At 38.8% G+C, this 27333-nt stretch overlaps 1 protein-coding gene across 7 annotated transcripts in view; it reads right to left on the bottom strand.

Moving 5' to 3' along the window:
- HEPH (hephaestin) overlaps window positions 1-26899 on the bottom strand; it is a gene marked incomplete at both ends in the record, with an annotated part of 101946 nt that extends 75047 nt beyond the window's left edge. For 6 of the 7 annotated variants that reach the window (XM_084259129.1, XM_084259128.1, XM_084259130.1 and 3 more), the window contains 7 exons: window positions 15359-15495; window positions 16699-16867; window positions 19236-19490; window positions 20497-20679; window positions 23471-23683; window positions 24493-24737; window positions 26713-26879. In XM_084259129.1, coding sequence (XP_084115255.1) covers window positions 15359-15495; window positions 16699-16867; window positions 19236-19490; window positions 20497-20679; window positions 23471-23683; window positions 24493-24737; window positions 26713-26879 — 1369 coding nt within the window. Of the gene's footprint in view, window positions 1-15358; window positions 15496-16698; window positions 16868-19235; window positions 19491-20496; window positions 20680-23470; window positions 23684-24492; window positions 24738-26712 lie in introns of all 7 variants that reach the window. The other variant, XM_084259131.1, reaches the window with a different exon arrangement.
- Window positions 26900-27333: the final 434 nt, after the last annotated feature.

The raw sequence follows: 27333 nt of genomic DNA, 5'->3' as shown, positions 1-27333 counted from the left end.
CTGCCTGTTCTGTTCCCGTTGTGGCTCTGGTGAATTCTCTCACCCTCCTGCATTTCTGACTGTACCCAGTGCTTGTATAAATAAATACATAAATCTTTAAAAAAAATAAAGTCAAGCCAGAAGGAAAAAAAAAGAAAAAAGGAAAAAATAATAAAGGTTATGTTCTGATTGTATACATTGTAATACTGAACTAAGCCAGTGCCTTCATAGACATCAAATGTTTGTTGTTTCTGCTGTTTTCTGATGTTTATGGCAAAGCTTCCCAGAAATCTAAATTCAAGTAAAAATTGGGTAGTCTGTCGTTCTGTTGATATAAGGAAATTTTATGGAACCTCCATAGATAGCCTGAGACACTCTACAAGATTACTCCCTTTTCTCTTGGGAAAGCCATTAGATGAATCAGTCCTATTTGGCTTACCAATTCAGTAAAACTAGAAGGGAAGCACTGTCACTTGGGAAAATGGGTAACACTTTGACATGTGCAGAAATGTTCACATTGGTTTTCTAAAATGTATATACAACCTCTCAATACCTGATATGCATTTAAATTGTCAATGGTGATTGTTGCCTTGCAATATTATATAGTACAGAAATTGTTTCTGGAGAAAATAGGGAGAAAAGACCTCAACAGATTCCTATTGATGGAAGTGTTGAGAGTAAAAATTTCCTACAAAGAACTGACTAGACTTGGAAATACACCTGATTTTTACTAAGTTTTCTTTGACAATACTGATATTATTTTTGCATTTTGTTCTGAATTCATAAACTTTTCTTGTTTTGAGTGACCAGGATCTACAGCAATGTTGTATTTTTTTCTAGCAAAGCTTACTTGTGTTCACATTTTCTCTCCCCTTGATACCAACACAGCATGAAAATAGTGGTAGTAATTTTTTTGCTACTTATCTCGGAGTCTATTTTTGCATAACTTCCATAGGGATTTTGTCTGCTTAAACTAAAACAATTGGACACGAGGGTCATTGTGTGGCTTTGAATGGAATCTTCCAGGAAGTTGAAACAGCTGAACCAAGAGGAGAACCTGTTGCTTTGTCCGCAGGTTCCAAGACCTCCAAGGGAGGTGAGGAAGCTGCCTCCATGGGCAGTAGTGGACAACCCAGAAAAAGAAAAACCCTGGTACCCTCAAGAAGAGGAAACCCAGGTGGAGTCTGATGAGGCCAACTTGGTTCTTGAAGCCTACATGGACTGGTGGTGTCAAGAGTTCACTCTAATCCTTAATGGAGTATTCCAACAAAGCCAGCTAAAATTGCTGTTTAGTTACTCTGCCCTGTGATTTTATGCAAAAATAGGTAATATGGTTTAAAAGTTGATTTTGTTTGCAAACTTTTGCTACGCTGTTGGAACATTTGGGATCAAGGTTGAGAGAACCTATTTTTGCATAAGTTGAATCAATTTTAATATTTTTCCTGTGATTCGATATCTCTGCTGGTTTGTTTTGGCTAATGCCTCCAGATGTTATTTTTTTTTTTGATTGTTTTTTTGTTTTTGTTTTTGTTTTTTTTTGTCTTGGACTGATAAACTATTTCCCAGGAATGGAGGACTTTTGCTTTCCACAATAGGCAATACCTGGAAAGACTGGTTTGCTTTCCAATGGGATCCCTGAGAAAAATTTTCATCTGTGACTGTGCCCCAGCATCCATACATTTGATCTTCAACACCACAGAAATGATGGAAAAAAATGAAGCTAATTCCATACAGGCTTTGTGGATGCCACCCCCACTCCATCAAGACACTGGTAACTACAAATCCCCAAATGGAAGTGGCAAGGACCTCAGAGCAGAGTTAAGCAGCCATTTTCTCTATTTGTAAATAAAAAAACATCCATGTTACTGGGGTCAGGAACATTTAGCTCGTTCTCTTGGCCAGGCAGTTTTGGTCACGGCAGGTCACTTGGGATTCTAGGTCGATGGAACTGGTAGGAGACATTTAAGAATTTATTTCCCTCGTTTCTCCCTGAGTTGTACATTTCCTCATTCCCCTTCCTTTGTAAATAAAACTTTTGTTAACTTTTAAAATAAAATAAAAGTTACTGGTTTATAGTTGCTTGTTGATCTTGATTTTTTTTCTTTTTTATAGTTATTCTTTTTCCTGGTCTATGCTTATTGAAAGAAGCCACACAGAGAAAAGCAAACAGCATATAATTTGATGCATTTGTGGTATACAGAGAAAACAAATAAACAGATAAAGTAAATAAGAAAAAAATACAAAAAAAAACAAAAGAAAAGAAAAATGAATGAAATCAAAAGTTGGCTCTTCAAAAAAGACCAAAAACAGGCCAATAAAATTGACAAATCTTTAGGTAGATGGACTAAAAGAAAATAATACTCAAATTTTATTTTTTTTCAATTTTTTAAAGATTTATTCATTCATGCATATAAGAACTGGGGTATAGGCCAGAGATGCAGGGGGTGAGAGGATTCACCAGAGACAGAGTGGGGAACAGAACAGGCAGAATGATTGAAATACTTTGGCTAAGGGGAACAGTGGGTGAGACAGGAGTGGTCTGCTGCACCATGTGGGTAGCTCCCTGGCTGGGGATCAAACTCGTGCTTTGGTGGCTGTGGATAGCTTCATAGGTTGTGTCTTAACATCCTGTGCTGCCAGGGAGGCCCCATTAAATTTTTAAAAAACAGAAATGAAAGTGGGGACACTACAGCCAATTTCATAAAAATAGATTATAAGAGAATAGTACCATGACTAATTTTGTGCTAGAAACTGCATATACTTGATGAAATGCATAAATTCATAAAATAAGCAACCTATCAAGACTAAATCATAAATAAATAGAAAATGTAGATAAAAATGTAACCAGTAAAGTAATTGAATTAATAATCAAAAATCTCCCAACAAAGATAATCCATTAATCTGATGGGTTCAGTGGTTAATTATACTAAATATTTAAATAGCTTATACCAATTTTTCTCAAACATTTACTTTTTTAATTGAAGATGTCAAATACTTTTCAACTCATTCTTTGATGTCAGCATTAACTTGATACCAAAGTCACACAAATGTATTACAAGAAAAGAAAACTATAGGCAAATACCCCTTATGAATTTTGATGTAAAAAATTCTCAACAAAATAGTTGCAAACTGAATTCAGCAACATATTAAAATAATGAACAACTTGACCAAGTGTAATTTATTACTGGAATGCAAAGATAGTTTAGCATATGAAAATTGATCAAAGTAATACACCACATTAACAGAAATAAGGGGTAAACAGCACATGAGCTTCTCAACTGATGCAGGGAAATCTTGAAACAAAATTCAACATCCTTTCATAATAGAAAGATTTTTAGATCTATGTATAAAAGGAGATTAGCTCAACCTAATAAAAGCAATATTTCAAAAATCCACAGTGAATATCATACCCAGTAATTAAAGACACAAAGCTTTATCTCTGAGATCACAAATAAGGAAAAGATGTTGGATTCCAAAACTTATAGTCAACATAATACTGGAAATTTTAGCCAGAGAAATGAAAGAAAATAAATAAAATTATTCCAAATTTAAAGAAAAGTAAAATTATCTCTGTTTGCAGATGATACAATCTTACTAGAGCCCCTAAAAAGTCTTCATCAGAAAAAACTATTAGAAGTAATAAATTAATTCAGCAAAGTAGTAAGATATAAAGTTAGCACATGAAAATCAGCTGTACTTCTCTAATTTAATAATGAATCCTATACTCTAACAAATTTATTTAAAATGACATCAAAAATAATAAAATACTTAAGAATGATCTCAACCCAGGGTATGAAAGACTTACACAATGAAAACTACAAAACACTGCTAAAGACATAAACTGAAACATATCCCATGTTCATGGGATGGGAAGAGTTAATATTATTAAAATTTCAGTATGTGGTATGATTTCAATCTTCTTGTTCTTGCTGCTGTTTTTCTTGGACCCAATATGTGATTGATCCTGGAGAATGATCCATGTGCATCTGAGAAAAATGTGTATTCCATTTTTAGGGAGGTGTAGTGTCCTATAGATGTCTATTAGGTCCATGTGTTCCAGATCTTCATTTAGGGTTATTGTGTCCTTGCTTAATTTCTGTCTTGTGGATCTATCCCTTGGTGAGCATGGGGTGTTGAAGTCTATGACCATCTATGTGTTTTCTCCAGTGCCTGTTTTCAGAGATGATAGTAATTGTCTAATGTATTTTGTTGTTCCTTCATTTGGTGAGTATATATTGATGAGTGTTATGACTTTCTGGTACATTGTCCCCTTAATCATTATATAGTGTCCATTGGTGTCTCTTGCTATATTTTTTAGTTTGAAGTCTATTTTCTTTGATATAAATATGGCTACCCCTGCCTTCTTTTGGGGCCATTTGCTTGTAAATTGTTTTCCAACCTTTTATTGTCTTTTTTTAAAGATTTATTTATTTATTTATTTATACATGCACTGGGTACAGTCAGAAGCGTGGGAGGGTGAGAGAATTCACCAGAGCCAGAGCAGGGAACAGAACAGGCAGATAGATGGAGGACACTGCTGAGGGTAGCAGCAGGTGCAGCAGGAGAGGTCTGTGCGCCATGTGGGACCCTCACCTGCGGCCGGGGAACGAACCGGCACTGCAGATGCTGTGGGCAGCTTCACAGCCCAGTGCTCAACCGCTGCGCCACCCAGTAGGCCCCAACTTTTTATTTTCAATCAATTTTTATCTTTAGAGTTTAGCTATGTTTCCTGGCTGCAGCAGAAGGTTGTATTCTATATTCTTATCCAAAAAGCTACACTGTATCGTTTTCATTTAGGGTAATTATTGATACATGGAAGTATGTTATTTCCATTTTGGTCATCGCTTTGTGATTCGATCCAAACCTTGTTCAGTTATTCATGTTCATTCTGCTGTTGGTTAGATTTTAAGGCTTCTTGTAATATTTCTTGTAGTGGGGGTTTAGTAGTAGCATTGGAGATGGAAGGGATTATGCTAGCCAAAATAAATCAGAAAGAAAAAAATAAATATTGGATGGTTTCACTTATATGTGGAATATAGAGAAACCAAAAAAAAATAAAGGTCAATAAAAAGACAAAACCAGCAAGTTGACCATAGATGTGAGGCATGCAGTAAGGGAGGGATGGGGGTCAAAACAGAGGATAGAAGAACACAAAGGAATATGGTGATGGCTCATGAATGATATGGTGGTGAGAGAACTATGGGGACTACATCTGAGGGGAGAAACCCATTACTGTACAATAATGAACAACAATGTAAGGAAATTAAACTAAATTAAATTAAAAACTGGGCCTCCCCAGTGGCACAGCGGTTGAGTGCTGGGTTGCGAAGCTGCCTGTGGCCTCTGTGGTGCCAGTTCGATCCCAGGCTGCTCCCCGGCCACCAGAGGAGGGTCCCACATGGCGCCCAGACCTCTCCTGCCGCCCGCTGCTCCCCTTAGCAGTGTACTTCGGTCCTTCTGCCAGCTCTGCTCCCCGCTCTGGCTCTGGTGAATTCTCTCACCCTCCTGCACTTCTGACTGTACCCAGTGCATGTATAAACAAAACAAACAAACAAACAAATAAATAAAAAAATGCCTCTATTAAAAAATATTAGTATTAAATTAAATTAAAAACTTCAATACTTTCCCAAGTAATCTACAGATTCAATGAAATCTATGTCAACATCCCAATGATTTTGTAGAAATAAAAAAACACATCCTAATATTCAAATCTATTCTCAAGGACCCTAGAGAGTCAAAACAATCTTGAAGAAGAACAAAACTGGAAGACACTTCCTGATTTTAAAAAAATACTAGAAAATTATAGTAATCAATACAGTGTGGTACAAATATAAAGATATATGTATCTATATATATCTATATATATATATAGATATATATATATAGATATATATCTGAGATAGAGTGCTCAGACATAAACTCTTACATATATAAGATCAATCTTTTAAACAAATGATGCTGGTAAAACTGGATTTCCACAAGCAAAAGAATGAAAATGCACCCTCACCTAACACTATAAACAAAAAGTAACTTAAAATATATTAAATACCAAAATGTAAGATGTAAAATTACAAATCTTGGAAGAGAATACAGGGCAAAATATTCACAATTTCTTAAGGATTTCTTGGCTATGGCATTAAAGGTATGGATAACAAAAGGAAAAACAGATATATTGGATCTCATGAATTTTTTTAAAGATTTATTTATTTTTATACAAGAGCTGGGGTACAGGCCAGAGGTGCAGGAGGGTGAGAGGATTCACCAGAGGCAGAGCAGGGAGCAGAACAGGCAGATGACAGAAATACACTGCTGAGGGGAACAGCGGGCAAGACAGGAAGGGTCTGTTTCAGCATGTGGGATTCTCGCCAGCTGGCCAGAATCGAACCCACACTGCTGAAGCTGTGGACAGCTTAATAGCATGGCATTCAACTGGCTGTGCCACTGGGGAGGCCTGGGATCTCATGAATTTTTTTAACGTACATCAAAAGACTGTCAACTTAGTGAAAGACAACCCACAGAATGGGTAGAAACATTGGCATATAATTTTTCTGATAAAGGATTAAATCTAGAATATATAGCAGACTTCTAAAACTCACCAACAAAAAAAAAATAAACAACCCAATTTAATAATGGGCAAAGTACCTTAATAGACATTTCTTGAAAGGAGATAAATGGATGGGTGGAGCAACATGGCAGCGAGGAGACGCTGCGAGTAAGATCTCCCATTAAAAAAAGTTAATAGGGAGGAAAAGCGGCAGGTCCCAGTGAGAACTGGGACACCGAAGATAAACGGGTGATGCCAGCAAACTGCCCGAAGAAGAAAGTTGCCATAAAAGAGGACCAGAAGGGAGGAAAGTGCAAAACCCTGCTCCCCTCCCCCGCCCACAAAGTCGGCACTCTCCGACCAGCAGAGAGGAGGAAGGAAAAAAAAAAAAAAACTAACTAAAAGGACCATCAAGAACAAACTATGCAGCAAGCGGGACTGTGAGTGGAAAGGAACTATTTCAGCCACCACACCCCACGAACTGGAGCTGCGGAGAATCCTGCAGGATCCGCGGAGGTGAGCTCCAGGTGCCATTAAAGAGAGACCCCGCCCCCCAGGAGGAGGCCAGCACCAGCACACAGCCCCGGGCCGCCCGGTAAGCTTGCCCGGAAAAGCAGCGCGCTGGAAAAGCAGACTCGGATCGGGATAGGGATCGGGATTGCACGGAAAAGCAGTGCAGTTGAAAAGCAAGCGCAGGTCCCGGCGCCTGCGACCTAGGCTTGCAGGGAGACGCGCGGAGGCCCTCACTGAGTGGAAGGAACCAGGCGCCCAGGCACGGGAGCGGGATTCAAAAGGCGCCATTCCCACGCCACTGAACTGGGCTACAGCCCGCGTCCTGGAACTGAGGGCTTTGGAACTGAGACCCGGGGCACGAAATTAGGGGCGTGGGTTCCCCACGATGGTGGGGCACAAGGCAGACACAGCACCCCAAAGCCGTTGAGGTTTACCCTACCATTCCCGTGCTGTTCCCTGTCCCACGGGGTGGAAAATCAGCTCCCCAAGGGCTCTAGGAGAGATCTCTGGCGCCACCTAGCGACTTGAAGCCAGCAGAGGCTCCTGGAGGAGCCAGTGGCCAGCTGGGGAGATAGCCCACACCGGGCCCCTTCCGACCAGTAGTCTGAGCCCACAGGGGGAGCGAGCACCCACAGCCAGGGCAGACCAGGCGCGCAGAAGAGTGTGCCTGAGACCGGACCCGCAGGGAGTGTGTCCCACATCACCATTTTAGAACAGGGACATTTCCTCAGTAAAGACTACATTTCTTCAGTAAAGAAGGCTTCCTCAGGAGCCAGAGGTGAGCGGGGGAAGTTCGACCACGCCAGACCCCCTCTGGCATGCAGTCCAAGCCCAGAGGGGGAGCAGGAACCCACCGCCGGGCAGACCAGGCGCACAGGGGAGTGTGTCCCCACATCGGCATTTTAGAAAAGGACCTTTCTCCAGTAAAGACTGCTTGAAACTGACATATGGCTCCTGGAGGAACCAGAGGGGAGCAGAGAAGCTCGCCCAAGATGCCGGCCAGTCCCAACAACACACAGTCCCAACGCATACGAAAAATTAGAAAACAGACAGTAGGGAGTAGAAGAACCACACGCAACCTAGAAACTCCCCAGGAAAAAAACACACCACAAAAAGAAAACCAGCCCCCAGATTTCAACGACATTAACTTGGAAGAACTTCTGAGCCTTCCAGAAAGAGAATTTAAAATTGCCGTGATTAAAAAACTGACAGAAGTCATAAAGGAAAACAATGATAAGGGAAAAATAATCAACGATCAGAAGAATGCAATTGGGTCCCTAGAGAGGGAAAACAGTGGTCAGAAGAATGAAATTGAGTCCCTAAAGAGGGAAGTAAAAGAAATGCAGGAGATCAAAGAATTAATGGAAGAACTAAAGAATTCTGTGAAAAGCAATGAAAGCAGATTAGATGAAATGGAAGAATGAATAAGTACACTTGAAGACACAGAAATAAAAAGAACCAAAACAGAAAAGTAAAGAGAAGTACGAAGGAAAAAGAACGAAGAAAGACTTCGGGAACTATCTGACTCCATGAGGAAAGGAAATATAAGAGTTATAGGAATACCAGAAGAAGAGGAGAGAGATGTAGGAACAGAGAAAATATTCAAAGAGATAATTGAAGAGAACTTCCCAAATGTGAAGAAGGAGCTGAAAATTGATATACAAGAAGCAAGAAGAACACCAAACTTCCACGACGAAAGAAAAAATACAGCAAGACACATAATAGTAAAGCTCCCAAGAATCCAGGACAAGGAAAAAATAATGAAGCTGGCAAGAGGGAAGAAACAGATAACATTCAAAGGAAAACCAATCAGGCTGACATCAGACTTCTCCGAAGAAACACTACGGGAAAGGAGAGAGTGGAGGGCCATAGTCAACAGACTCCAAGAAAACAGATGCCAACCAAGAATACTCTATCCCGCAAAGCTCTCCTTCCTCTTTGAAGAAAGAATATGGACCTTCCCAGACAAACAGAAACTCCGGAATTTCATTACAACTAAACCACCACTCCAAAAAATACTACAAGGAGTCCTAAAGCCAGAACCTCAGAGGGACGAATAACAATGAAAGAAGGCCAAAAAAAAAAAGTTATTAAAAGAATAAATAAATAAAATCAAAGGAAAGACAATCACAATGGCAAATACAGATGCTAACATATCAATATTAACTCTAAATGTAAATGGACTAAACTCTTCAATAAAAAGACACAGAGTTGCAGCCTGGATTAAGAAACAAAACCCAAACTTTTGCTGTCTCCAGGAAACACATTTAGCTACAAAAGATAAAAATAGGCTCAAAGTTAAAGGATGGAAAAAATCCTACAAGCAAATGGACCAAAAACGAAAGCAGGAACAGCTATACTTATATCAGATAAAACAGATTTCAAACTCAAAAAGATAAAAAGAGACCCCAATGGTCACTACATTATGATCAAGGGGACAATACTTCAAGAAGAAATAACACTCATTAACATATACTCACCAAACGAAGGAGCACCAAAATATATCAGACAACTGTTGTCCTCTCTGAAAACAGACATCAGAGAAAACACATACGTAGTGGGAGACTTCAACACACCACTATCAACAATGGATAGATCAACAAGACAAAAAAAAAGTAAAGAAACCAAAGCTCTAAATAAGGACCTAGAGCAATTGGGCTTAAAAGACATCTATAGAACACTAAACCCCAAAAAAACGGAGTACACATTTTTGTCAAGCGCACACGGATCATTCTCCAGGATCGATCACATACTGGGGCACAAGACAAACATCAACAGATACACCAAGATTGAAATCATATCAAACATCTTTTCTGACCATAAAGGCATCAAACTAGAAATAAACCATAAAAAGAAGGCAAGGAACTTTCCTACCTCATGGAGATTAAAAACCACACTACTGGAAGACCACTGGACTAATGAGGAGATCAAAGAACAAATTAAAAAATTCTTTGAATTGAACGACGAGGAGGACACCAATATCCTAAATGTATGGGATGCAGCAAAAGCAGTAATAAGAGGAAAATATATAGCAATAGAAGCTCACATCAAGAAACAAGAAAGAACTCAAAGAAACAACCTAATCTCGAGGCTCAAAGATCTAGAAAAGGAACAACAAAAAAAAACCCAAAACCAGTAGAAGAAAAGAAATAATAAAAAACAAAACAGAAATAAATGAAATTGAAACTAAAAAAACAATCTAAAAGATCAATGAAACCAAGAGCTTGTTCTTTGAAAAAAATCAATAAAATAGACAAACCCCTAGCCAGGCTCACAAAGGAAAAAAGGGAGAAAGCACAAATAAACAGGATCATCAATGAAAGAGGAGAAATCACAACGGACACAGCAGAAATCAAAAGAATAATCAGTAACTACTATGAACAGTTATATGGAAACAAGTTTAACAATCTAGAGGAGATGGACAAATTCCTACAACTCTACAATCACCCAAAGCTAGATAAAGAAGAAATAGAACACCTAAACAGACCAATTACAATTAGCGAAATTGAAATGGTAATCAAAAACCTCCCCAAAAACAAAAGCCCAGGACCTGATGGATTTACAAATGAATTCTACCAAACATTCAGAGACGAATTAGTGCCTATCCTTCACAAACTCTTCCAAAAAATTGAGAAGGAAGGGACAATACCAAACACGTTCTATGAAGCCAACATTACACTAATACCAAAACCAAACAAGGACAACACAAAAAAGGAAAACTACAGGCCAATCTCCCTAATGAACACTGATGCAAAAATCCTCAATAAAATTTTAGCTATCAGAATCCAACAATGTATCCATAAGATAATTCACCACGACCAAGTAGGATTCATTCCAGAGACACAAAGATGGTTTAAAATCCGAAAATCAATCAACATTATCCAACACATCAACAAAAAGAAATATAAAAACCATATGATAATATCAATAGATGCTGAGAAAGCTTTCGACAAAGTGCAACACCCATTCATGATAAAAGCCCTTGAAATTCTTGGGATACAAGGTACATACCTCAACATCATAAAGGTCATCTATGAGAAGCCAACAGCCAGTATCATTCTCAATGGTGAAAAGCTGAAAGCAATTCCATTAAGATGTGGAACAAGACAAGGCTGTCCACTCTCACCACTGCTTTTCAATATAATACTGGAAGTCCTAGCCAGAGCAATAAGACAAAAGAAAGACATCCAAGGAATCCAAATAGGAAAAGAAGAAGTCAAACTATCACTATTTGCAGATGATATGATAATATACATAGAGAACCCCAAAAACTCCACAGAGAAACTAATTCAACTCATCAATCACTTCAGTAAAGTGGCAGGATACAAAATCAACACGCAAAAGTCAGTAGCCTTCCTATACACAAACAATAAATCTGAAGAAGAAGAAATAAAAAAAAAAAACATCCCTTTTTTTATTGAAACAAAAAAAATCAAATATTTGGGAATAAATCTAACAAAAGAGGTAAAGGACATATACAAAGAAAACTATAAAACACTGTTAAAAGAAATAGGAGAAGACACAAAGAAATGGAAAGACATCCCCTGCTCATGGATTGGAAGAATAAACATTATTAAAATGGCCATCCTTCCAAAAGCAATATACAGATTCAATGCTATTCCAATCAAAATTTCAATGTCATTCTTCAAAGAAATAGAACAATTATTGATGAAATTCATATGGAATCACAAAAAAACCCGAATAGCCAAAGCTCTCCTGAAAAAAAAAGAAGGGAATGGAGGCATCACACTCCCAGACTTCAAACTATACTACAAAGCCATAATCATCAAAACTGCATGGTATTGGAACAAGAACAGACATACAGACCAATGGAATCGAATAGAAATCCAGAAATAAACCCACAGATTTATGGTCAACTAATCTTTGACAAAGGAGCAAAGACTATGCATTGGAGCAAAGAAAGTTTGTTCAATAAATGGTGCTGGGAAAACTGGGTCGCTACATGCAAAAGAATGAAGCTTGACCACTACCTCACACCATACACAAAAATCAACTCAAAATGGATTAAAGAACTAGACATAAGACCTGAAACCATAAAATATATAGAAGGAAATATAGGCGAAACACTACGTGATTTGCACATCAAAGACATCTTTACAGACACATCACCCAAAGCAGTGATAGTGAATGCAAAGATAAACAGCTGGGACTACATCAAATTAAAGAGCTTCTGCACAGCAAAAGAGACAATAACAAAAACAAAGAGAAACCCCACCAACTGGGAGAACATTTTTGCACCCAACACTAATGATAAAGGACTGATCACAAAAATCTGCAAAGAGCTGATGAGACTCAACAACAACAAAGAAAATAATCTAGTCAAAAAATGGGCAGAAGAGCTCAAAAGAAACTTCTCCAAAGAGGAAATGCAAGTGGCCAACAGGCATATGAAAAAATGCTCAACATCACTTGTAATCAGGGAAATGCAAATCAAAACTACCATGAGATACCATCTTACACCAGTGAGAATGGCACATATTAAAAAAACTAGCAACAACAAATGTTGGCGAGGGTGTGGAGAAAAAGGAACTCTTCTGCACTGTTGGTGGGAGTGCAAACTGGTCCAACCACTGTGGAGAGCTGTGTGGAGATTTCTGGACCTACTAAACATAGAGCTTTCATATGATCCAGCAATTCCCCTCCTAGGTATTTACCCAAAGGACACAGAAACATCAATTCCAAAGAACACCTGCACCCCTATGTTTATAGCAGCACTGTTTACAATAGCTAAGCTTTGGAAACAACCCAAATGCCCAAAAATAGATGACTGGATCAGGAAGATGTGGTCCATATACACCATGGAATATTACTCAGCATTCAAAAAAGATAAACACATGCAATTTGCAGCAACATGGATGGCGCTGGAAGGGATCATGCTCAGTGAAATAAGCCAAAAAGAAAAAGAAAAATACCGGATGGTCTCACTCATAGCAGGAATCTAGAAAACTTAAATAAGGGACCAGGAAAATGAATAACTATAAGAAAATGAAAATCAAAATCAACAAAAAACTATGAATCAGAGACAATTTTAGGGGGGCGGGGGCGGGAGGGGAGGGATTGGGGTCAGAATGGGGGGGGCTGCAATTGTATGGGGAATATAAAAATAAAATTTATTATTTAAAAAAAAAAGAAAGGAGATAAATGACCAATAGGCACATAACAGACGCTCAACATCACTAATCACTATAACTGCAAGTGAAAACTGTATTGAGCTACCACATCACATCCTTTAGGATGGCTACTATCAATAAAAACAGAAAATAAGTGGTTGGATATGGAGAAATTGGAATGTATGTGCACTCTTTGTAGGAATATAAAATGATACAACAATTATGGTTCCTCAAAAATTTAAATATTTAATTTCCATAGTTTCCAGGATTTGAACTTTAGGGTATATACCAAAAAGAATTGAAAGCACACGGCCTCCCCGGTGGCGCAGTGGTTGAGCACTGGGTTGCAAAGCTGCCCGCAGCCTCTGCGGCGCCAGTTCGATCCCTGGCTGCTCCTCGGCCACTGGAGGAGGGTCCCGCATGGCACGCAGACCTCTGCTGCTGCCCGCTGCTCCCCTCAGCAGTGTACTTCGGTCCTTCTGCCGGCTCTGCTCCCCGCTCTGGCTCTGGTGAATTCTCTCACCCTCCCGCGCTTCTGACTGTACCCACTGCTTGTATGTTATTATGTATGTACGCATGTATGTATAAATAAATAAATAAATAAATCTTTAAAAAAAGAATTGAAAGCACAGTCTTACAGAGGTATTTCTACACCTATCTTCATAGAAGCATTATTCACAACAGCTAAAATGTGAAAGTCGCACAAGTGTTCATGAAAGGATGGATAAAAAAGGCATTATGTATAAAATGGCACATAATTAAGTCTTTAAAAGGAAGGAAGTTATTCAATAAGTTACAACGTGGATGGATCTTTAATACATAATGCTAAGTGAAATAAGCCAGTTACAAAAAGACAAATGGTGTATGATTCCACTTATATGAAGTGCTTAGAGTAGTCAAACACATAGCACAGAAAGTAGAATAGTGGTTGCCAGGAGTTCGGAGAGGGGAAAATGAGAGTTATTGTTTATCAGTATAGAGTTACAGCTTTACAAGATGAAAGAAGTTATGTATTTAATAATGCATTTAATACCACTAAACTATACACACAAAATGATTAAGGTCATAACTATTGTGTGTTTTTTACCACAATATTAAAAATGAAGGGATGAAAAGACTGGAATTGAAACATCAGCTAATGATACAATTTAATAATATCTACTCTATTTTCTTAGGTAGATTTCTGCTCATTATATCTCTCTAGACAGCTGATGTAAGACCAACTACTTATGTAGAATCTACTGGCACAGAGCCTCCCCGGTGGCGCAGAGGTTGAGCTCTGGCATGTGAAGCTGCCTGCAGCCTCTGCAGCGCTGGTTCGATCCCTGGCCAGCGATGAGGGTCCCACATGGTGCGCAGACCTCTCCTGCCGCTCTTACTGCTCCCCTCAGCAGTGTACCTCGGTCCTGCCTATTCTGCTCCATGCTCTGGCTCTGGTGAATTCTCTCACCCTCCCACGCTTCTGACTGTATCCACTACTTGTATAAATAAATAAATAAATAAATAAATCTTTAAAAAAATGGAATCTTGAAAAAAAAAATCTACTGGCACATACCTATCGATAGAATATGTTCTATTACTTTCATTTCCAAAGTTTTCTTTTATCTGTTCAACTTACTTTCGTATTTTCACCAAGTGAATAAACCACAGATAATCTTGCATAATATTTCTACTCTGCTTTAGCTCTTCTGGATACCTTCTCCCAGGTCAGTCTCTTAAACCTTGTTCTGCATCCCTCACCAGAGCAATTATGTCTGCATGCCATGCAAATGTCTGCTCCTGGTCCCATTTTTTCAAAAAATCTAGATAGCCTTTTTTTCAGAAATATACCTAGAGAAATCACTTTCAAAGTGTGATCTATACAAGCAGCAGATGATGTTCACTGAAAAAGGTTCAATAGTTAAGCTAATATGAGAAGTGCTATATATTCTATTCCCATCTTGAAGATTCATGATGAATGAAAGTGAATCCAAGGATCTGAGAAGCCCTGCAGCAAAGAAAATTATTTGAATATATTTAGCCAAGTGTTTTGCAAACACATTCATAACCATACTACTTTTTCACAAAACACTCATATTTCGGGACTCACTTTGGGAGAAACATGTCTAGAGTGTGCCTCTGGCTCCAGTTTCTGAGCCCTCCCTGTTCATTGGCTCTAGTCAATGGACTTCACAAGTAAAGAGCTCCTCACCCAAAATTCCAAGATGCTTATCTTCTTCAAGCTGCACCTTTTCTTGGAATGTCTCATCTTGGAAGGCTTCATATCGAACTTTCCAGTAAGTTCCCCCAATTCGGCTGGAGCTCCTCTGGAAGAACTTCTCTGAGCCACTGGCATGTAAGGATACAAATGCAACATGATTTAATTATGTATCAAATGATGCCAATGTCACCCTTGGTTTCATCAACTTATAGATTTTTATGGTTAGGGAAAACCTCAAAGAGCAATCAGCTTAATTCCCACCCAGTTAAGCTATTTCCTCTGGTGACACCAGTGATAAGTGTTTGAGCCTTTCCAAAGTCAGGGAATTCATTTTCAGAGAAAGCAATTTATGTTACCTTTGGATAATTTTGATGATTGGAGTTTTTCTTTGTAATAGGCTGAAATTGTCTTGGTTATAAATTCCAGACACTGGGAGCATTTCTGCCTTCAAAAGTTACATAGTCTTACATCTGTACTTAGTCATACTCAGGTACTCATAAACCATTCTCCCCTTAATCAAGAATATCCTTCATTCCAAAATGAAATCCCACTAAATTAGCAAGTTCAGTTAGAGATTCTAGAAGTCATGCTGAGTGAGACCCACATGCCTACTTTCCTATGTTTCCTGTAGATTCATTCCATTATTCCCTGCTGGAAGAAAAAAAATAGCATGATGGGTGCTCTAGGATATTCCCCCACAAAGTCTCCTAGTCATCTACCAAGCACCTTTTCAGTGAAAGTCCTAGCATCACATATAGCCCAATGAGTTGGTCTAAATCAAGGTCTACCACTTGAATAGGGTTCTAAACCTCTGCTCTAGCTTGCCCATATCTGAGTCATGGATGACAGAGAAGACATTTGAAAAATTCTTTTGAAATGACTACAAGGCAGATTTCTTCCCTTTTTTCCTTCACTTCTCAGAGTGCTTTTTAAAATTCCTGCTTAAATGCCTCCTTCAGACTATGGGAGGAAAAAGGCAGGAACAAGGAGGTAAATAATGAGTAAAATAAAGGAGTATTTAAGAAATGTCATTTCAACAAATTTGGTCTGATCTGAGTCTTCTTTCTCTGAATTGAACTGGAATTTCATCAGGAAATGTTTCAAACTCTGCTTGGATCCTTTGCTGGTGATGACATAATCTTATAAAAAGCTTTTTAAGTCCCTAAGAGCAAACTCTCCAGGGGATGACAAGAATTTGGCTTACAGTTGCATAATCTAACCCAGCTTGACAATGATTGTGACACCGAAATGAAGTGACAGATTCCTGAGATGGAGCGAAAGGTATCTGGAGATTGGCGAGGAGTAGGGAGAGGGACCCCACTGCCTCTTACCTGCCTGGCTCCCTCAAATTCTTCCCAGAATTCCCATCATGTCCCATTGGACCATAGTTCCATTGAATCTCATGGGCATCAATGAAGTACTGCCGGACTTTGCCTGTGAGTAAGCTCACAGGAGGGACCATGGAGCAAGATTTAACCTTGTAAAGTGCTTGCATGCCACCTGGAAGAAGAACATCATTATTGACATGCCCATTCAACACAAAATGTCTTCTATCCAGAGAACCCACCCTTCTCCTCCTAATGTTTTCCCTCTCACTCTCCAGTAAACTCTATGCCTAACTCTAAATGGGTCACTTTATCTTACTTTTCAAGATCCTCTATGAGAGAAAGGGAGACCATTACTTCTGCCTGCTCACCACCACTGTCATTTACTATATCCTCATTCCTGCCCCTCCAAAGGCTTACATTGTAGCAATATCACAGAATTTAAAGTCAGAATACCTGAAATTAAATCCACACGTTATCACTATCTGTATGACTTTAGGCAAATCACTTCCATATCTGAGCTTTAATCCCTATTTTTTAAATTGGGAGACATAGTGTTTGGGAGTACCAAATTTAAAGAAAGTAATTTATTTGTAAAGTGGGAATCTCTCCAAAACAATGGAATGTCTTCTACACATGGACATGTAGCTTCAGACTTGGACTGCAGGAAAATATACATTTTAAGTAGTGTCTCCAAATATGGAAGTTATTACATTGAGACATAATGGTAATGGATGATACTGCTTTATATTTGACTGACAACGTATAGAGGTCATTCAGGTGCATTTTCTCATTTGTTTCTCCTAATATCCCAAAAAGATCTGAAATTTGTAAATTAGAAATATGAGGTATGAAGAGGAGGAAAGCATGTTCACTTTTGTTGAATATGTATTATATGCCAGGTTCTGTGTCAGGTGATTTGCAAGTTATCTCCATCAATCCTCATTATCTTAATGTTTCCTTCTGTAGATGAAGAAAATTAAGGATCAAAGAGGTAAAATAACTTGCCCAACATCACACAGCTAGTTAGTGGTGAAGTTAAGTCTTAAGTCTCTAGATTTTTAACTGCAAATTTGATGCTCATTTACTTCTTCTATATACACTGTCTTGGTCTCATCATTCCCCTAGTTTCTATGATTCAAAATTATATTATCTCTCTGAAACTTCCTTATAACTTTATGAGGTAGCATTCAATATTATAATCCTTAGATGAAGAAACAGGGGCTTAGAGAAGTACCATGACTTACCAAAGGTAACTAAATAATTGGTGAAACCAGGATTGAAATCCAGACTTGTCCTTCTCTAAAGTCCATGGTTGCTTTATTATTGTTCTGTATCACTAACCTCCATCCTCATTCATACTCTCTTACTGAGGTATCTTTGGGACTGAAGGCTAAAACTAGATGATGGATCAGGTATAACTGGCCCATAGTGGTCAAACCTACCTCCTCAGACTTATTATCCCACCATCTTATAACTCTTCAACTACTCAAATCTACTTCCACATATTTGTATATCATTTTCCTGACACTCATCTAATACGCCATACATCAAACAATTCCAGAACGTGGTAACTTAAAAGAATCCTGGAGATGCTTTAGACCAAAACCTCTATTTTACAGATGTGGGAAATGAGACCCTAAAGTGGGAATTGACTTTTCCAAAGTCACACAGTCAGTTTTTCAGAGAATTGAGACAATAATAAGAAACTTCTAATTACTTCCCTAGTACTCTTTCTGTTGTTTCATACATTTTTCCTCTCCTTTGATACTCTTAAGTACACTGTGCCATTATTTCATTCTCCCTCTAAAAACCAAACCTTCTACCATTATTACTTTTGGGTTTCAACTGGAGTGTTACTATTTGCCCACAATACTCCATGATCTCCTACATAAACCTTACTCCTCTTTAATTAATCTTTTCCTCATTTTATGTTCAATAAACCACATATACTTCCAAGCCTTAATTCTTTAGATTTCTAATTTAAAAAAAAGCAGTTTAAAGGTTCACTTATCTACCCTTATGTTATCATATGTTAGAAACGGTGAAAGTCAGGCCTCCCTGCTGGTGCAAGGGGTTAAGCACAGCACTGTGAAGCTATCCACAGACTGTGCAGCACAAGTTTGATCCCCGGCCAGCCAGGAAGCTACCCACATGGTGCAGCAGACCTCTCCAGCTGCTCCCTTCAGCAGTATATTTCAGTCTGCCTGTTCTGTTCCCCACTTTGTCTCTGGTGAATCCTCTCACCCCAACACCTCTGGCCTGTACCCTAGTTCTTGTATGCATAAATAATCTTTAAAAAAGAGAAATGATGGAAGTCAGTTCAGAGAGATGTTCCTGAGATCACCCTTTAAGTCTTTACTGCCTGAGCCAGTAGATAATTTTACATGTCCCCAGACTACTAGTATTGTGTTCAATTTTTTATGCCTAGCTGTTTTGCCTGAAAGACATCTCTTATGGTTTCAGCACAGAAATCCAGGTTCTGCTGATGATTATTGACACATCTCTTATATATCTCAAAGCTCAGATATGTTGTATCTCACCTTGCAAGTGACTATTCACTTGACAGCTAATTAACCAGGTACCAGGCTCTTGGGGAACCATCTCAGCAGTCACAAAGGTGGCAGGAAAGAGGTTAGCCACATCAGTGTGGTGGCCCCGTATGGTCAACATCTGCCCATGGAAGAAAGCTGTGTGGACATCTACTTCATTGCCCATGCCAAATAAATGCCAAGCGACACGATTCTGTGCACACATGCTCAGCTCTGGTAAGTTCCCAAAGACAAAACCATTGATTGCTGCAAAAGAAAATCCAATAAAATATCAACATTAGGAAAGAATACTTCAATGGGAGAACGCAGTACTAATAGATAACATTAAGATGAAGTTTTTTAAAAGCACACTATGATGAATGATTATAAACATTATATCATTTTAATCTCACAAATAGCCCTGGAAAATCAGTGTCTAGCATTTATCTCACACCAAAAAATATAAGAAGATCAAGCTCAGGGAGGTAAAGTTATTTCTCTCCCAAAACTATGAAGCTATTAAATGGTAATCCAAGATTCTAACACAGCAATCTGAGAAAATTACTCTAAGAAATGGAGTTTATTTTACAGGCTATTCTTTTCTTCCAGGCCAATTCCTTCTGAAATTTCAACAGGATAATTGTCAAGTTAGCAGACTAATTACCATAGTTACAATTGGTATAGAAACCAAGAGAAATTTGAACAACCAAAGCCATCCTTTTCAGCTTTTCTTTGAGTTTTACCTCCATTTGGGACTGTTTGGCCTTGAGCTCACCTATGCCACGAGAGGTAACTAAATCTTTCCATTAATTAAACAAAAGCAAAATCAACTTGATTCTATTCTTAAAATCAATTCTTTGAACATGACAGATTTTTTGTGTCTGTAGTTTTATGTTAATAAGATGGTGAATTTCCATCTTGCATCCTTTTCAGACCCCAAAACAGTTAATGAATTACATTAGTGGACAAGTGAGTAGGCATATAATATCTGACTTTGGAGTGAACTGCCTAGATCATTCCACATTAGGAGGCAGGGTAGACTATTGGCAAGAGTACAACCTAAGCAGTTGAACAGATTAGGGTTGGAATTTCGGTGTGTCATTCATCTGTTGCATAATCCTGGAGTCTCAGTTTTTTAATAAGTAAAACAGAGAAAATTAATTTATAATTTTTGGTCTTTGTGAAAAGTAAAAAATACCTGGCATGTAAAAGCACCCACTTATCCTAGTAAGACCTTCTATACACAGAGTGTGACCACCTTCCTCCAGCTCACCATGCATCCTATTGCTCTCCTGAAAGGCCTCATCTTCTTTGTCTACTGTAAAAGGAGCTGAGCAGTAAGTATCAATATTCTCATCAATATGCCAGCTAAGGTTTTCATCTACCACGCTGAAAAGAAGGAAGAAATCACTGTTCACGTCCTGACGCTGAGGAGGGGTGTTCCCATCCAGAGTTCCTGGGGAAAGTAAGAAAGGTGCCATTGAAAATCTCCATTCTGAATACACCTAACACAAGAGGTGAAAGACCTATACAAAGAAAGTTATAAAACACTGTTAAAAGAAATTGAAGAAGACACAAAGAAATGGAAAGGGATCCCCTGCTCATGGATTGGAAGAATTAACATTATTAAAATGGCCATCCTCCCAAAAGTAATATAAAGATTCAATGCTATTCCAATAAAAATATCAATGACATTCTTCAAAGAAATAGAACAAATATTGGGCCTCCCCTGGTGGTGCAGCGTTTGAGTGCTGGGCTGCGAAGCTGCCCACAGCCTCTTCAGCACGGGTTCAATCCCTGGCTGCCTGGCAAGGGTCCCACATGGTGCACAGACCTCTCCTGCTGCATCTGCTCCCCTCAGCAGTGTATTTCATCAGTCTGCCTGTTCTGTTCCCTGCTCTGGCTCTGGTGAATTCTCTCACCCTCCCTTGATTCTGAATGTACCCGGTGCTTGTGTAAGTAAATAAATAAATAAATCTTTAAAAAAAAAAAAAAGAAATATAGAACAAATACTGATGGAATTCATATGTAACCACAAAAAACCACTAATAGCCAAAACCCTATTGATAAAAACAAAGGAGAAAGGAGGTATCACACTTCCAAATTTCAAGCTATGCTACAAAGCCATAATAATTAAAACAGTTTGTTATTGGAACAAAAAAAGACACACAGACCAATGGAACTGAATAGAGAGCCCAGAAATAAAGCCAAACTTATACGTACACGAATCTTTGACAAAGGAGCAATGAATATGTAATGGAACATGGACAGTTTAATAAACCATCAATAAATGGTGCTGGGAAAACTGGACCTCCACATGCAAAAAAGTGAAACTAGACAACTACCTCTCACTGTGCACAAAAATCAACTCAAAATGGATAAAGGAACTGGACATAAGACCTAAAATCATAAAATATATAGAAGAAAATATAGTAAAACACTATAAGACATACATATCAGAAACATATTTAAAGACTCATCACCCAAAGCAGTGATAGTGAGGCAAAGATAAACACCTGGGATTATATCAAACTGAAAAGTTTCTGTACAGCAAAAGAGACATTAACCAAAACAGAGAGACACCCCACTGATTGGGAAAAAATATTTGCACTCCATTCAACTGATAAGGGACAGATCACAAAGATTTACAAAGAACTCACAGGGCTCAACACAAACAAAATAAACAATCCAGTCAAGAAATGGGCAGAAGAACTCAAAAGACATTTCTCAAAAAAGGGAATGCAAATGGTCAACAGGCATATGAAAAAATGTTCAACATCCCTTATAATCAAGGAAATGCAAATCAAAGCCACAATGAGATACAACCTTACACCAGTAAGAATGACACATATAAAAAAAAAAAAGCAACAACAAATGTTGGCGAGGATGTGGTGAAAAAGGAACTCTTACATTGCTGGTGGGACTGCAAACTGGTCCAACCACTATGGAAAGCTGTCTGGAGGTTCCTCAGTCTACTAAAAATGGAGCTACCACACAACCCGGCAATTTCACTACCAGGGATCTATCCAAAGGACACAAAAACAGTGATTCAAAAGAGCACCTGTACACCTGTGTTTCTTGCAGCACTATTTACAACAGGTAAAACCTGGAAACAACCCAAATGCCCAAAAATAGATGCCTGGATCAAGAAGATGTGGTATATATACACAATGGAATATTATTCAGCGAACCAAAAAAATAAACTCATGTCATTTGCAGCAACGTGGATGGAACTAGAAGGAATTATGCTCACTGAAATAAGCCAGAAGGAAAAATAAAAATATCGGATGGTTTCACTTATAACAGGAATATAGGGGAACCAAACAAGACATCAGTGTAAAAACAATAATAACAGTACAAAACACAACAAAGCAAAAACAGACAATTGTGAATCAGAGACATAATGCAGGGGAGGAGGAGGGAGAGGGATCAGAGGGAGGGAGGGAGGAGCACATAGTACTGTGGTAATGGTGCATGGGTGCCTTGGGGAAGGAAATTCTATGGGGACTCAATCTGAGGGGGTGGGGGGAAGCAAACATTGTTTAAAAATAAAAATAAATTAAAAAAAAAGAAAATCTTCTTTCCTTAACAAGAGTAATCTACAAGGGATATATGTAAGAAAAGAATAAGGAGAAGTAGCCTTAAGAGCCTATCCACAACAGAAAAGCAGATTGAGCCTTCTGCTGCTAATTTATATTTCCAAACTCCCCAGACAAAACCAATTTAGTTGAGCTTAAGACTTGGTGGTGAAACACACAGGATCAGGAATAATTCCCCTCCAATATCTATGCCTATCTATTCAACCAGGGCCTCAACCTTATGACATTCCTACAATACTCAGGTCTTCATGCCTGACTGCATCTTACACATACCCCATTTTAACAAAGTCTAGAATCCTACCCAAATACTGATGACTATACTTGCAGTCCTATCCACAGTTGTGCTATTACTACACACCTTAATTCTGTGTGATCCGATTCCCATCATTGTTGAGTTTTTAAAGTGAAATAAGAAAAGATAAAAAAGTAATATTTTTTTTTTGTTGTTGGGGTTATTTTAGAAAAGGGGTAATAAAATAAAAGAAATAATTAGAAAGTGGGCTTGGTAAAGTTTATCCCTGGAAATAAACAAGGGTGATAAATCAACACTCCTACGGCTGCTGCTCATTATGTAGGTAGTTCAGCTATATCATTGCTTCCTCTAAATATCCCAAACTGCATGTCATAGCTCACACTTGGGGTCAGTACCTCTTTTACAGGTGACAAGGGGTCCAATGAGGCCAGTCGCAATGTCTCGTGGAGCATCTACATGAGAATGGTAGATCCAAGTGAGGCATGCTGGGTCAGCATCAGTGGGTGCATGGCTTTCTGGAATGGTCCAGTTGTAGATGTAACTGCCTCCAGGGGGAACAGAGTCATCAGCTTTCAGCCGACCAGAGGTTCCATCTGGGTATAGGGAGCCTAGAAAATGAAATTGCAGATTCTGGTAATATCTAGGGAAAAAAAAATCCTATATCTCACATCAACAATAGTAGAAGAGGTGACAGCCAATTAGGAAAGGAGTGTGGTCATGTAAAGTGATGCACAGTCTTAGTGCATAGTGGTGGCATGGAGGCAAGGGAAAACAGAATTTGCTCCTTTTAAGCACCCTGAAAAATAGAAAGCAATCACGGAATTTCAGTTTAAAGACAACATAATGACTACTTCCCATTTTATGGTAGAGAAAAATGAAGGAAGATAATTTGGCCAAGATCATAGATGAAGTGGGTGATTAAGTCAGGACCTTCTGACTTCCTTCTCTATTCCCCCTTACTCACTGTTTTTTATATTACTATTATAGGCATTTGAGCTGCAGATATGAGAAATACAGATTAATAAACTTAACTCCCTCTTAAGAGAGAAAAAAAGTTCCTTTTGAAAGACTGTGACACTAGAATAATGCTCACTTATATTAAAAAAAACACTTTCACATCACAGTCACATGTTTTATGGGAATGCCATTCAAGATAATAAGAAAATTGACTTTTTACATTATTAATAAAGAATCTTAGGCCCAGACTGGGGTAATGACTTGCCCAAAGTCACACAGAATATGTAAAGCAGAACCAATAATATTACCTAGTTGTGCTCTCTCTCAGTATATTCCCTGCCACCTCAGAACAGTAAGAAAGAAAGACTATCCTCATGCCCATATCCTCTCTCTCTCAGATGGCACTAAATTAAAAGTAATATCTATTGGAGGCAGAGGAGAAATTGTTTGGTTAATTTACCTTCTGCATCCTTCTCATAGAAAACGCCATGGGGATGGATGGTGTAGGGACGAGTGGCAAAATTCTTCAGGTGGATATTTATGACATCACCCACCTCAGCCCATAACACTGGTCCCAGGAAGCCCAACCAAGCAGGCTGGGCTATTTCATCCATGTATGAACCATCTCTATATTCCTTGTAGATGGTCTTCTTGTAGCTGCTCCCTATCCGATTCTTGTCTGACTTTAGGAAGCTGGAAGCTACTCTGGGAAGGAAAGAGAGTGTTACAATATTCCCACAATCTTCAAACCTCTAGTGCATTCTTTTCTAGAGGAGATTGTTCATTTTTATTTAGGGAAAAACAAGGAGAAATGAGTATACACTAATTAAAACATGAAAGTTTTAGTTTAGACAATGGGAAGTATTAAATTAAAGCATATGGAATTTGTGATATTTGACCATTTTTAGCTTACAAAAAAAGACTGCTAGCAAAGGTTTGGAGCTAATAATGGTGGATTAAATGCCAATATTGCCAATTCCAAAATTTGTGGAACTTTGAGCAAACTACTTCACTTTTCTGTGAGCAATTTCCCTATCTATAAAGTAAAGATGATCATAGTACCAAACTTGGACAGATGCTGCTGGTGACTAAAAGAATTAAAATGCATGAAGAACTTAGGACAATGCCTGGAAAACAGCAAAAGATTAATACATGGGGCCTCTCCAGTGGCTCAGTGGGTTGAGCGCAACACTGTGAGGCTGTCCGCAGCCTCCGCAGAGCTGGTTTGATTCCCGACCAGCCAGGGAGAATCCCACATGGCGGGGCAGAACTCTCGTGTCTCTCCTGCTGCTCCCCTCAGCAGTGCTTTCAGTCCATCTGCCTGTTCTGCAACCCACTCTGTCTCTGGTGAATCCTCTCACCCTCCCCCAACTCTGTCCTGTACCCAAGCTCTTGTATAAATACAAATAAATCTTTAAACAAAAAGATTAAGACATGTTAACTATAACTAGGAAAGGAGAATAACAAAGTTATCCCTGAAGGACATTTTTTAACATGAGATGCTGCTTCTCCAAAACTAGATAAATAATAATTTGTGGGACTCCCAGGTGGTGCAGTGGATTGAGCACAGCGCTGTGAAGCTGTCTCCAGCCTCTGCAGCTCAGGTTTGATTTCTGGCCAGCCGGGGAGATTCTCACATGGCATGGCAGACCTCTCCTGTTGTGCCCGCTGCTCCCCTCAGCAGTGCTTTCAGTCTGTCTGCCTGTTCTGCTCCCCACTCTGTCTCTGGTGAATCCTCTCACCCTCCTGCACCCCTGGCCTGTACCCCAGCGATTGTATAAATAAAAAATAAATATTAAAAAAGAATAATTTGTCAAAAATGACAGCTTTTTTTTTGTTTGTTTTCTTACTTTAACGTTTCCTAGAGTGCTCTCAGCTATCACAGTCAACTTGGAAATCTATGAGGATTGAGAGATTAAATGATTAATGATCACAAAAGATTATTTAGCATACACTTCATTTTTTTTCAATATATACTTGAACCTGCAAGACTTTACGATCAATAAAGGTTAATCTGCGGGATCTGTTAATACCAAAATGGTGAGGAGAATATGAGTTTTGTATCCATGATATCCAGTTCAAACCCTAGATCTTCCATTTACTAGCTGTAGGACTTGGGCAAGTCACTTGACTTCCCTGTGAACCTCAGTTTACTGAGCTATTCATACTTATTTCCCAGAGCTTTTGTGACAATTGAGAGAAATTATGTTAATTTCTAGTATGGTGCCTGTCACAGACAGAGCATTCCATGAGTAATAGCTATTTATTGTTATGTCCTTGATTCAAAGGCTTATCATATTTTTTTTTTCATATACCTGGAATCCATATAGTTTCACTGAAAGATGGGAACATATTTCTACCACAACAGTTACAGTTAGACAGCTGCTATTAAAACAGCACTGTGTATACTATCTTAGAATCAAGGGAATATGGAATTAGCTTTAGGATCCTAAAAATGCTGAGACACGTCTATATTCAAAATCTGACTCCCTATCAGAATGCTGGCTGCTGAGTCAAGTAGCCCTCTTCCAGGAAACATGGCACTAGGTATATGGCCCAGAGATATCAGGAATTGGTTGCTACCACACCCTGGGGAAAGGTCCTAAAGACACTACCTCCTGACCTCTAGAGTACCACCTCCCCAAAACTAGATCTCTATTCCATAAGAAATTAAACCTACATGTCACTGTCCAGAGGCTGGTTTGTGATGACATTTCTTCCCTTGGGAGCATAATTCCATTGCACATCCTGGATGCCGAGGTAGTAGACTCGAGTAGTCCCATCAGTCAGTTGGGGCCACAAAATTTGAATGAACAGCAGAGCCCAGAAAAGATGGCCTGGCTTCATGGCCCACATTACTCTGAGAACAGGCAAGTGAATGGTTGCTGGTATGGAAGAAAGAGAACAAAAAGACTTTCAAAACTAAAAAAGCAAGGGAGAGACCAACTGACTGAGAAAGCAAAAACAATTTAGCTCAATCTCTATCTTACCTGATTCCTTTTAGTTCAGCAAGTGTTCAGTGATATGTACACATTGGACTTTGGAGGACAAAGTTTAAGAGTCACTTGTACTAATAATTATATATCATTTCCTTCAGAAGAGAAATCTTAATTCAGTCCCCTCAGAAGATAAAAGGAAGAATGTACTCTGACCCAAGAATCAAGAAACAGGGCCTCCCTGGTGGGGCAGCAGATTGAGCACAGGACCCTGAAGCTGTCTGCAACCTCCGCAGTGCTGGTTCGATTCATGGCCAGCCAGGGAGAATCCCACATGGCTAGGAAGACCTCTCCTGTCTCATCCG

The sequence above is a fragment of the Talpa europaea genome (assembly GCF_964194135.1).
Source record: "Talpa europaea genome assembly, chromosome: X".
NCBI lineage: Eukaryota > Metazoa > Chordata > Mammalia > Eulipotyphla > Talpidae > Talpa > Talpa europaea.
This window is presented reverse-complemented; position numbering and strand designations above follow the sequence as displayed.